At 39.5% G+C, this 12,544-nt stretch overlaps 1 protein-coding gene across 1 annotated transcript in view; it reads left to right on the forward strand.

Moving 5' to 3' along the window:
• The first annotated feature begins 4,341 nt into the window (after positions 1-4,341).
• GUCA1C (guanylate cyclase activator 1C) overlaps positions 4,342-12,544 on the forward strand; it is a 39,698-nt gene continuing 31,495 nt past the window's right edge. Inside the window, exon 1 of the mRNA XM_040056411.1 lies at positions 4,342-4,533. Coding sequence (XP_039912345.1) covers positions 4,342-4,533 — 192 coding nt within the window. The remainder of the gene's footprint in view (positions 4,534-12,544) is intronic.

The raw sequence follows: 12,544 nt of genomic DNA on the forward strand, positions 1-12,544 counted from the left end.
TAGGTGATATCAGCAGAACCTTGTTGTCTCTTTATGCTTCATGACTTTGGTAGCAGACAGATTTCTGCATAAGTATTTTTGTCATGTAAGAAAACAGATACAGAACCTAAAGCGATAATGAGGCACTAATTTACACATTTATTATTGTGTATTCAGAGTTGTGTATTTTCACATACAAGCACACTGAGAAGCTTACAAGCAAATTAAATGAGAAAATGTCCTAATAAAGAAGCATTAAACCTGTGTGAAAAAAAAATAGGAAGATGCAAATAGAAACTGTAGAGAAAATATAATTTATGTGAATGCTTTTATGATAAATATGCAATAAAAATATCAACATTTCACTAGGCAGGTCTAAGATACTCAGGTCCACTCTCCTGTCTCTGGCAAAAGCCAGAAGCATGTGCCTAGGGAACAGGACCTCTGTTACCCTCTCTGCTTCCAGCTGCCGATGGCCTCTCCTTCAGAGAGGTTCAACAAATGGGTTAAATGGGCTTCTCCTCACTGAAATGATCTGGCTTTTTTAAACTCATATTTACTTTTAGCCTGCATACCTCCTTGTATAAAACTTTTAAATAGTGCTGTCTTCCTATATCTTCAAGTCCAATTATTTTATTCCTGTGGCTTGCAGAGACTGATGGTGCTAATAGATAACAAGGAGACTTAGTGTGAATTTTGCTTCGGGGAAAAGCTGGACTCAGAGTTTAGTCTTTTGAAGCTTCTCCCTATAATAAATGAGGATTTCTCTGTCCTGATATTGTTGTCCTCATTGTCTGCAATTCTTAAGCTTCAAATGCTTCGTTAAATTTTCCCCTATATTTTATAGCATCATCCATAGAAAACTTGAAAATTCCTAGGTATGGTCTATCACACCCTTAAGGGGTTTTATTTCATAACCAATGTTAGTAGCTTTGAGTCCCCACCATGCCATATAAAGGTCTAAGTGCCATCCTAGCCCTCTAGGCACAGAGCTAGGAGGTGACCTGGGTGGTTCTTCACAATCTTTCAGAGGCAAATAAGCACATGCCTCTTTGGCAGAGACACTGCTCAGGCAATAGCTTTGTGTGTGTGTGTGTAACTGTTGATGCTGGATTTAAGTCTTTGGAATTAAATTTTGTTTTCAACTGTAATGCATAAGTCAAATTTTTTCTTTTCAGGCCTCACATTTATGGCAGAATTTAATATAGATTTTTTTCTTCATCCTTTCTTGAAGTGCCTCGCATTCTCAAAGTCCTGTCAGTCCCTCAGATAGATGTTGTTTTTCTTTTCCATTTGCCTTTCCTCCCTTTTGTGTTACATTGCTTGCAGACCTACAATGAGACTTCTCTGCTTCTACACTCTCCCTCATCCTACTTCTGCACTTTTCTGGAAGGTAATACACATGAAAAAATGTACTCCTCAGCTAACGTGGATGTGGACATGAAATAATTCTGAGACAATTGTGCTTTAATTAGAGAAGTAACTTTTCCTCAGAGTGAAAGTGAGGATATTAAGTGCCTAAAAAGAGCAGTGTTGCCAGCATAGCCCTTCTAATCTGTGTGCACTTCATCACTATAATCCCTCAGTAAAGCTATTCTAGCAGGAACATGGCCAAGAACTCCTTGAAAAGCAGCATCTTCTCCTTCTTGCACCTAATTCTATCTTCCATGTTTCCATTTTAGTCTGGTTTACTGCACTGCTTCTTCAAGTCTTCTCATGCTTTCTCTTAATTCTTTTTAAATAATGACCTTTGCTGATGAGCATGTCATGCTTGTTCATATGCTTTTTTTTTTTTTAAATTCTCCACCTTAAAATTTGATATTTTTTTTAAGATTCATCAAATAGATAATTAAGAATAGCTAGATGATTATCTTGAAGAGTTATTTAAATAAAATGTAGATTTTTCTGACATTTTTACCTTGTCTTCCAGAATGACAATAACAACAGAGTTCTGAGAGTCTTCTATGCTACATGAAAGAAATATGGACATTTTCAAGGACAGAGATGGCTTATTTTTTAATATTCCCATTTATGCTCTTGCTTTTTTCAGAAGAAGGTTTGAAAATGAAAATGTAAAAACCCAATTGCAGACCACTTTATTTACTAAAAAAACTTTGTCTACAGTTTCTGAATTGTTCAAATCTTTGATTTTTTTTTTTTCCTTTGAACAGTGCTGTTATTTTGGGAGGGCAAGGAAGTGGTGGGGAGGAATTCTGAGTAACATTTGAGTTCTTTAAAACTTCCTTTTTTCACTGATCAAGAAATTTGGTAGATATACACTTGGGAAAATCTGTGTTGGCATTTCCAATGTGTAACTACTGAAAATTTAGATTAGATGAAAAACAATAAAAAACTAAAGATTGCCATTTTAAGCTACCTTTCTTTTGCTTGCTGTTCTTTGTTATTAAAAATATGGCATTCTTTGCCTGCTAGGGATATTTTGATGTGACATATTTCCAAATACCACTTCACATGTTTCAGATTCTGGTTTTACTCAGTATTTCACAAAGAAAATTCCTGCTGCTTCTCAGTATTGAAGGTCTTGATCTTATAACTGACAGGATGTTACTGGGCAGCTATTTTTGCTCTGGGGAGGCTGTTAAAAGTGATCCAAGGAATGAGTAGAGATTAGGAAAAAATCACCTTTTAATGATAATACAGTATATGTCTCTGTTGAAGTCCTCCAGGCATCCGTGTGCACTTTTTCCCCCTTCTCTCCCTCCTCAGCAGCACTGCCCTGACTGGCTGCAGACTCTGGTTTATGCAACACAGGAGCAAATACGTGCTGAAAGTGTGTTCCAGCTTGTTGCCCTTTTACACTGAAGGCTTGTACCCGTTTCTGAAAAATATCTTGCAATTCTGATCTTACATGATTAGCACGTCACCGCTTTTTGTTTGCCTAAAAATACTGGAGGACCGTGTGAGCCTGCATGCCGTGGCCCTAAACCTTATGTATCAGGGGCAGCTTGCCCAGCTGGTTCTGCCACCAGTGCATGCCCCATGGATGTACCACCATGATGCTCACTGCTCCTGGCACCTGAAAAATAGGTCTCATGACATGTCCAACAGCAGCATTCAGTTCCTTCGCCATATTGAGACCAAATTTGTCTCTCCTGACTGTTGACACTGCTTTTGCAACTGAGCAAGTAGGAGCCTTGGCCCAGAGGAAGATCCATCTCATGCAGCTGCACAGCACTCGAGAGCAGTGGGACTGCACCCTGCTCTGCAGAGCAAAGCTGCTCAAGTGGTCCTCACCTTCCCCTGGTGAGACATCACTGCAGTGCCACTGGTGGGACACCACCTTTGCGGTAGCTTTATATGTAACAGCTGTATTTTTACATTCTGCCAGTTTAGTCTCCAGCTACTGCATGCCATAGTATCTGCTGTAGGGCTGAAATGACACAGCTATGTACTGCAATACAGCACAGACATTATGACACTACAATTTCCACAAACAATTTGAAGCAGCAGAAGCAGCAGTCCTGCGCCCTTCTACTGCTGGCCTCCCTTTTCCCACCCTCACTTCATCTATTCTCTTGTAGAACCCGGTACGTGCAACACCAGGCAATGCAAAAATGTAAGCAGTATTTTCTAAAGCTAACTACATTTATTGGTATTCAATCTTATTGCAAGCTTTTGCCTGGATCTGCTCTAACACTTGTTCCCAAGTGCAACTGCAAACACTTCTGCTGGCCTAAGGGAAGGGAAAGAGCTATGGCAGCAGGGAAGCAATTTTCAGGACAACATTGGCTTACAGCAGACTCAGATGCTTGTAGAACTGCTGCAAGCCAAGACAACGAGTTTTTGTGCTTAGTGTACGGGTGCTTTCAGTTTTTTCAGGTTATCCAAGTCAAATTGTGTCGCAGTCTTGACCTGTAAGATAAGATTTGGATAACCATATATACAGAAATAATAAAAGTGAAAAGTCACTTACTCCAAGGCAGCTGCACAAAATGTATCTAAGTTTTAGTTAAAACTTTATAAATTATTAAAATGAAGGTTTAGAAACTACCCTCAAAGTTCTTGCATGTTGCTTTTTCAATATTCATCCGGTTTAAACACCTTTAGCACCACAGATGCCAGTTCAGGATAAGCAGTGGTATAATCAGTTCATCTGAGGCTCTGCAGACTGACTGTGCACAAAGACTGTAATTAGCTGCTAAAACCGCGGGGTACTAAAACTGGGTGCCAGTAATCTTGCTAGGGTGCTATATTTACATAGTCTATCTTGGTTGTGATCTCTAAGAGGTTTAAAGTAGCTCTCAGAGGCAGAGTTGGTGTTTGAATGGTCACTGTCAGGAAGCAAGAATCAGCATTTGGATGAATAAATACTGAAAAAGGTTACCTGGTATGTTTGATGCAATGGGTAATGCTGGATCAGCAGATGACATTAATGCTATGGAAATTCACCACTGGTACACAAAGTTTATGAAGGAGTGCCCATCCGGACAGCTTTGCCTGCATGAATTTAAACACGTCCTGGATCTACACGGACTTACTCCTGAAGCTAACAACTATGTTGAACAAGTATTTCACACATTTGACATGAATAAGGTAAGAATTCACTCTCGATTTCCCGGCTTTCTTATGGCTGTATCATTTGATGTACTCCGAGAAATGTCTCAGAGAGCTGCAAGCTCCCTACGCAGAGGTAATGGAAGTGATTCAATAGATAACTTGGAGCACCTAAGAGTGGCTGGCAAACAATGTTGAATGCTCTGTTCCCAGTATATTTTGCCAATTTGAAAGTTACATACAGTCATTCTAATACATGCTGATGGTTTCTCATCTTTGAAAACCAGATTTTTATTATTATTTTCAGCGTGCATTAATGATTGAAATTTTTATTTATATAGCTGCTTGAAAAATCTTTCGAAGGCAGTGAGTGTTCAGCTGGATCCATAGGTATTAATGCTTTCAGATTATGCAATGTAGGCACAATAAGATTCCTTCTCTCACGGGATTCATTCTGAACACCTTCTGTGGCCTAATTTGGTATCAGTCAATTCCCCTTTTCCAAAGGCACATCTGTTTGAGTTTGATCCATCATCCCCGTTTTACTGCTTAGTATCCCAGGTCCTCCTAAAGATACGTCCAGCAGCTGTCTTATGTTATTCCAATGCAGTGTTCATACAGGGTCTTTCTAGCCACGAGACTCATCCAGAGTCATTTTCCCCTTATGCCAAGGTAGGACTTTCTACCAAATGAGGCAAAAGGAGTGAAGAGTCTTCTGTAAGCCCTAAAAAAGACACAGACATTAGGCTTAGGTTGAATCGTCAATAATACAAACTCACCCTTCAGCTAATAGAACAGATGGGCCCACCTTGGTATAAAAAAGTATTTTAAAAAAACAATAAAGCATTAGTGTTCTCTACACACATTATTTATCTCAGTAAGTTCAGAGATATATAAAAATTTTGTTATTACATTACACAAATTACTTTAACAGCAAGATAAAACTGGTCCAAATAGTAGCCATAACTGCTCCAGACATTTATCCTGCTCAAGAAATTGCCTTTCTATTCTTCATTATGGAATTATACTTGTTTCAGAAGATGCTGAGAATAAGGTACCTTGTTTTTACATGCAACAGTACCTCTATTACACTGTTTTCTTGTGTTTCCTTATATATCTCCACTCACAATTCAGCTTGCTTTTTTGAATTATGCAATTCGTTCTTCCATAATCCTCAAGGGCTCTTCCTATAAAATCAGTCTTCTTGCATGCTCTTTTCTTCCCACGGCCAATTATCAGATGGTTAAACACACTGAAATTTGATTAAGTAGTATCACCTAACTCAATAAATGTGCTAATTACAGAAGATGAGCAAACTTCCAGTCTACGAACATGAAACCTGACTGGCAGAATTTGTTAATTTGCTGTGTTCTTTTCAATTAAAAATTTGATGCCTTAAGTTCCCCAGGAAAGCTTTATGGATGCTAACCCTCCTGCACAGCACACACAGACAGTGTCTGAGCTCACCCAAGAGCTTTTCCAGTTTAGTGCTAATGTGTACTGCAACAAGCCCTTGACACTTCAGTGCTCCTGAAAAGTGCGGGGAGCTTTGGGTGTTGGGATTTTGCCTTTTTATTTTATGGGGGGATGTCTTTTGGTTTGTTGGTATTTTAAAAATTCCTAATTGCCTTTCTCCCACTACAAGTAGCTTATCACCTGTGGAGTAGTTTGCTCAAGTTATCTGAGGAATATCAAGATGTATGCCTTAAACTTGCCAGTTTATATACACTATATATTGGTTTGACTCTTACTACCAATCAATCCTTCATCTCCTTCTCTCATATCCCCAGAACTTTTTAATCAATATTTCCACAAAATTTCAAAGAGCAGGCATTTCAGTTAATCAGTTCCTAATGTTTTCATAAAATTTGGCAGCTGGGTAGCAGGGACACACCCAGAATGAATGCACCATTCATGCAGACTTAAGCTTTTACTCATTGTTTAAGGAAATATTTGGCTGACAAAATGATCAGGCACTTGTTTCCTTTTGCCTAGAGAAAATATAGGCTGGACCTGGAGTGTTTGGGACTTTAGGGAACAAAAGACATAGTTTGTATGGCTCTAGGCTTTTGTTTTGCTATTCCCAGAAAGGCTTGTTTAATTAATGTTCCATGTTAGATAGAGAAAGATGCTTCAGTTTTTTATCAGTTTGGAAGTCTTCCCCCATTTTAATGAAATTTAACAATGATTTGGCCTTCAGGGCTTCATAAAATCCACTGTAAAACTGTTCATGCTAGGCTTAAAATCTCATTATTTAATAATGTGCTCCCACTAAATATCTGATATTCATTTCCTGTTCTGCAAGATGCTGTAACAATCCTCCACTAGCTACTACTAATTTGAGGCATAGATTTTATTGTGTGGTTTCTTAATTGAGCTGTTGTTCAGCTGCGGCAATAGGACCAGGCAGTTATTTAGAAGGCAAAACGGGAATGGCACATTTAGAATTGTCAATTACATAAGATTGTATAGTCTATATCCATTTAGAGATGGAAAGAAGATGAAGAATGGGCTTCCATTCCCAGAAAAATGGCTGGCAAGTTTTAATCCCTACCTAATCTATCTGCTATAATTTAGTAGTCGGAAAGGCTTAAACACTTAGGGAAATGAATCAAGGGAACCAGAATATTTTATCTGAATGTTTTACTTTTTCCCTTTAAATACCAATTAAAAAATCTATTTTTGATTAAATGGCAGCAATATAGCTACATTATTGAGATACAACCCATAGCATCTAGATAAGCTGTAGCTCACTTTTATTCTCCGCTTGTCTTGAATAAAGTCTTGTGAAAGCCTCATTGAAAACCCTGTGGCAAACAAGAACCAGGACCTCTCAAACAACGTGCCAGGATTTCATAAGTTTCCTCTTTGGCATTCACCAAATGTTTAGTTAGACATGATGTGTGTATTTATCTGTTGTAATTTATGTCTCCCGTGAAGTCATTCTGTGGGGCTTCAGGCTGGCTTGGGGGACTGATTTACGTAACAAGAAGAATGAACTGCGGCCATACCAGCTCGCCAAGAGAAATGCGTTTGGGAGGTTTATGGCTTGGCACGGCTTTCTCAGTAACAGTATCCTCAGCATTCTTGGTCCTTCCGACTGCATCAACACTTCTAGCAAGAGCACGGCTTGGGCAGAGAACAATGGAAAAGCATTTAGCTTCTGGATTCTGGTCTTAATGCAGAAATCCAGCTCAAGACTCCTTTCCATGTTTAGCAGAGACAAAGGATCTTACTTCAAGATGACTCAGCTCTTTCCAAATTAGATGAACCAAGTCTCTCTGCCCCGCCTTATACCTCAAGGGGGAAAAAAACTTCATTGAGTCAGTGGAAACTAACTCATTCTTAACAGAAGATATTTTCTTTTATCAGTTTCTGGAAAAATCCTACATGTAAATAAAGGTTCTGAAGTGGCATAATACATACAGATGCAAATAGCCATAATGCCATTTTATTTTGATGTTGAAAATTGCAGCATTAGTTTTCTTTTGTTTTCTTCCCCCTGTCCCCTCCAAACACACTCCGCCCCAAATTCTGCATGTGAATTTTCTCTGTCAGAGGATCAGATTTTCTCTGCTGCCATAGTGGTAAAAATCACCGCGAGATCTATGACATTAATGGATGAAGAAAAGAATTCGAGATGAAATTTCTTTATTTCGCAGGCATGTGTTTAGATTTTAGGAACTGAGATTCCAAGCAAACAACAAACTTAGGTGTCTGCAAGCTTCTCCCGGAACCTGAAGCTGCTAAAGGTGACTCTGTCAGCTTCCAGTTTCTATGATAACAAAAGTGCTGTGGTTTAAATATTCAAATTTCTAACACTGTATTATCTGAAAACCCATCACTGAGCCTGTGAGCAGAACATGTGCATTAAGTGGATTATGCAAATGAAGTAAAATGATCACTTTTTAGTGTCTCCCCATACTCTTGCTGTTTCAGAATTATATGCATAAAGACATGTTACTAGTTCTTTTTAACCTCAGGATTATATTAGGAAAAGTACTTATACCATGCTTGGTTTAGACGGGATGTTAAATCAAAGTATGTACTTTTAATTGAAGAGTCATGAAGAGTCTGTTTCCAGTAAGAAGTCCCCTTCCCAAATTTCACTAGCTTCGATTTATACCCTTTCTTCAGGGGCTGACATGTGAATTTCACCCGTGTTTGTATTTAAATAACCTGATATTTTCTGTGAGAGATTTGTGTGTGAGGGATTTCTGTGCGAGCTGAACACTTTTTTTTCCGAGTGCTAATGATGTTCTATGGTCTATTTGAAGTTTAGCAGGAGTACCAAGGCTGCAAACTCGACACAAACTCTTACACAACATGAGCATAAATGTCATGTTGTGCCTTCAAGGGAGTCCCTGCAGAAGCAACTGAGAACATGTCAAAGTCACTCCGGACAAAGACAAGGACCCACCTATTGACAAGCTCATCAAAAATCTCCTAAACGAGTTTGTTTCCTTGTAGGTGGGGCTGGATGAGCCTCTTAAACCCCTCAGCTTTCCCCCTTTCACTGCTGGTAGGTTGTGTGAATATTTTTGTCTTCACTCTTCTTTTTAAAAATTACTTTCCCCACAATTTCTAAAGTAAATTCTGTTCAGGGATGCATTTTCAGACAGTTACAATGAATCTCTTCTGGTTTTCTTCTTTATTTTATCATTGCCATTTTTATTCTTATTTGGAAAGGTTGTAAAAGAGTAATACAGCTGTTTTACATCCCTATTCACCTCCTATAAAAAAACAAAACAAAACACTTTTAAATCTAGGCAGTGGAAGGAAGGCAGACTTCAATTTTGCATAGATCAGAAAGAAGATTTTGTTACTTCAAGAAGATAAATGGAAAGAATTGATAAATGGAGTGGAAAAAGTGCATTCAAAAACCAGGAATAGACAGGAATAAGCAGATAACAGCTTTGCAGGAGAGGGAAGAAACAAGTGAAATGTGAAACAGGTGAAATGCAAATCAAAATGCAAAAATTACAAAATCGAGGCACAAGTATAAAGAGATGGGAATAAGTGTTCAAGGAGTGGAAGGAGCAAATAGTGTCTCACCCCCTTCTTTGTGCATTAATTGAAACCCTTGTGGAACTGAAATGCCAGCTATGGAGAAACAGTGTTGAAAAGAGGGTTAAAATCTTAACAAGAGGTTCATTCTCCATCAGAAACAGAGACAATAGTTGGACAGAAACAACATGCGGGAATGCATGTGGTTGTTTGCTCACTGCAGTGAGAGAGAGGGGACTGGCAGTGGCCGCCACAAGATCCAACCCCTGGTGGTGTCTCTCCACAAAGCCTCTCCAGTGACCCAGAAAAGCACTGGAATTGAATTGCTGGACAGAAATACCACCGTGCTCCCTAGCAAGAGCATGAGCCCCTGTCTTGCGAGCCCAGGCCACTAGGAGATGCCAGTGGCTCAGTGTCTGCTCACCTTGGGAAAGACTGCAGGCACCGGGAAGGAAAACGTCTCCAATCAAAACAACGGCACCTAATTAGGGAAGCAGCCTCCTCTTTTAATTAAATATTTGCTGATGACTCTGTTGGCTTGGCTTTCCTTTTTCCAAAGTGCTTAACCCAGGGGATTCTGTTGCTAGTAGGGGAAAAAAAAAAAAAAAAAAAAAAGAAAAAGAATTTCAAATTTCTTTCAAATAGCTGTGCTGTGGGCAGATAAAAACAGGAAGGCAGGATTTAGAGTTCTTTAAGGATCTATATGTAGCATTATTAACTGCAAAAACCCAGTTTGTCTAAGCTGAAATGCTTCATGAAAACAGCCTGTGGCATCAAAACATTGTTGGAGTGAGCGTTAATTTAGATCTATTACCATTAGCATGAAGATTTCTGGAGATCCTCCCATCTAGTTCATCAGCACGAAAAAGTTCAGTGATTTTTTTTTTTCTTCTTAGTTCTCCCGGCTGGAGCCAGGATATTTCACTGTCCTCTCAGGTATTCCCTGGATGAGGAGACTCTTTCCCTTCATTTCTAATAAGACCACTGAAAAGCAGCAAGTTAGCAGGAGCAGGGATTGTTAGTCTCACTTGCAGTTCCCAGATGCCCACCAGACAAGGTGCAGCCCAAGATCTTGCCCACTGTGAGTTTAGGAAAATCACGGTGAATTCACAATAGCTACTAAAAGAAAGTATTCCTGACTTATCCTCCTGACAAAGGAGGATGGACCTTTTCGCCAGCTACAAACCTTGATGAAAATAACAGCTTCAGCAGTGGGTCCTCACTGTAAGTCATGAACTCCAAGTGGAAAATGTAAAATTGGTATCTCAGAGCGCTTTCCATAACCATTAAAATTAAAGGAACAACACTACAAATGGTTCTGTGAGAAGGATAAGACTTGTTATTTCATTATGCATGGTTTGCTGGTTATTTATAGATATGGGCGCACTGCAGCATGCGTGGCTAACAACACCCACAAAATTACGTCTGTAACTGGTTTAATGGCAAAAAAAACCCCCTCCTAGACTGGCCTCTGCACAACTAAGATAAGCACAGTTTACTTTCTCATCACCAAGATGTGTACCATTGAGCTATACTCATAATCTCCATGTCAAAAATGAAGCAGTACTGCAAAAAGAAATCAGACAAAACAGGCTCTTACAGGTGTATTGTTTTAATGGTCACTCTCTTCTTTTTCAGTTTTAAAGCTGTACAAAACCTTAAGGAGTTAATTGTTTGTACAACTATAGTAGCAGGCACACAAGGAATGTGCTGTGAACTAGCAAAGGTGGACCAGTGCTTGATCAATGTTCTCAGTGAGAGAATAAATCAGCAATTATGTGTCCCACAATGGTGCCAGGGTTTAAACACCACAGAAAGCAGCAAAAATCTCTCTTTACCCCCTCCCCATGCTTGAGTTTGCAAGAATTTGTGAGTCCTCTTGCCTCAGATTAGGGTGTTGTGTCCTACTAGAAATTTGTCTCACTGCGGCAAAATCTTTCTGGTTTATAAAGTACACCCTTAAAAGCAAGCTTCATTCTGATGAAGATAAAAGAAAGAAAGGTCAGTTTGGTCTTCTTCCTTGTATAATGCATTAAAAAATGCAGAATTGAGAAGCTAAACACTCATTCAAATAGTTAGAAAACTGTAGAGTGGTCCATAGGGAGAAGATGGTGATGGTTGGGACCTAATAATTTGGGTCTTAAAAATCAAAAAAAGCAAACAACAAAAAAGCAAAAGCCCCTAACACGGAAAGCCTTCATAGGTAAATTTTCTGACTAGGATAGGCTGTTCCAGCTCTTCTGGGAGGATAGCCTTCTCTTTCCAAAATGTTGTGTGTTGTCCAGATGACTATCTCTCATTGGGGCTGTCTAGGTAGTCTCTCTGAAAACACCTCACCCAGATCTGCTTGACCTGGGAGGGAGGTTGCATCTCCCTTAAGAGACATAAATGGACTCTGATGATGAGTGCCCACATGCCTATGGGGAGCTGGAAGGCACCAGAGGGAGATGGCAGGAGAGGGGGAAGGAAACCATGCTCAAAAGTCCGGGAAGTGGGAATGCCTGCAATGGTGGTCCTGCCCACCCAGGACCTCTGGTCCTGCCCACACAGCTCCCCTCTGCCACTGAAATGAGCCGTGGCAGATCTCCATATGCCCCAAGCACTGGTAGGATCTGGCATCTGATAGCAAGAGAGTTCTGGAAAGAAAGGGATGGAGAAAGAGAAATGGAGCAAAGTATAGAAGAGTGAGCTGAGTCACACAAGTTAGAGATGGGCTTTTTTCAGAGAAGGCACCATACAGAAATTGCTGAGGAAGGAAACAGAAAGTGGAGCTGGATTGAGCTGGAGTAGATGCAAAAAGTTGATTGGCAAAGATGACATGAATTTAGACAAAAATCTGTACATAAGCTTTTTATTCAAATATGTGTAAAACTTGGCATTTTCCACTTCATGCAATTGCAGTTCTCTTTCTTTTTTTTAATTTTTTTTTTTAATTACACTTCAAAAGGTAGCATTTAGCTTCATCTATCAGAAGGGAAAGATGTCTGCCCTTGTTTCACAACACAGGGATGTAGTATGGGCTGCCTACTGCCAAGGCACCACT

The sequence above is a fragment of the Hirundo rustica genome, chromosome 2 (genome assembly GCF_015227805.2).
Source record: "Hirundo rustica isolate bHirRus1 chromosome 2, bHirRus1.pri.v3, whole genome shotgun sequence".
Classification (NCBI taxonomy): domain Eukaryota; kingdom Metazoa; phylum Chordata; class Aves; order Passeriformes; family Hirundinidae; genus Hirundo; species Hirundo rustica.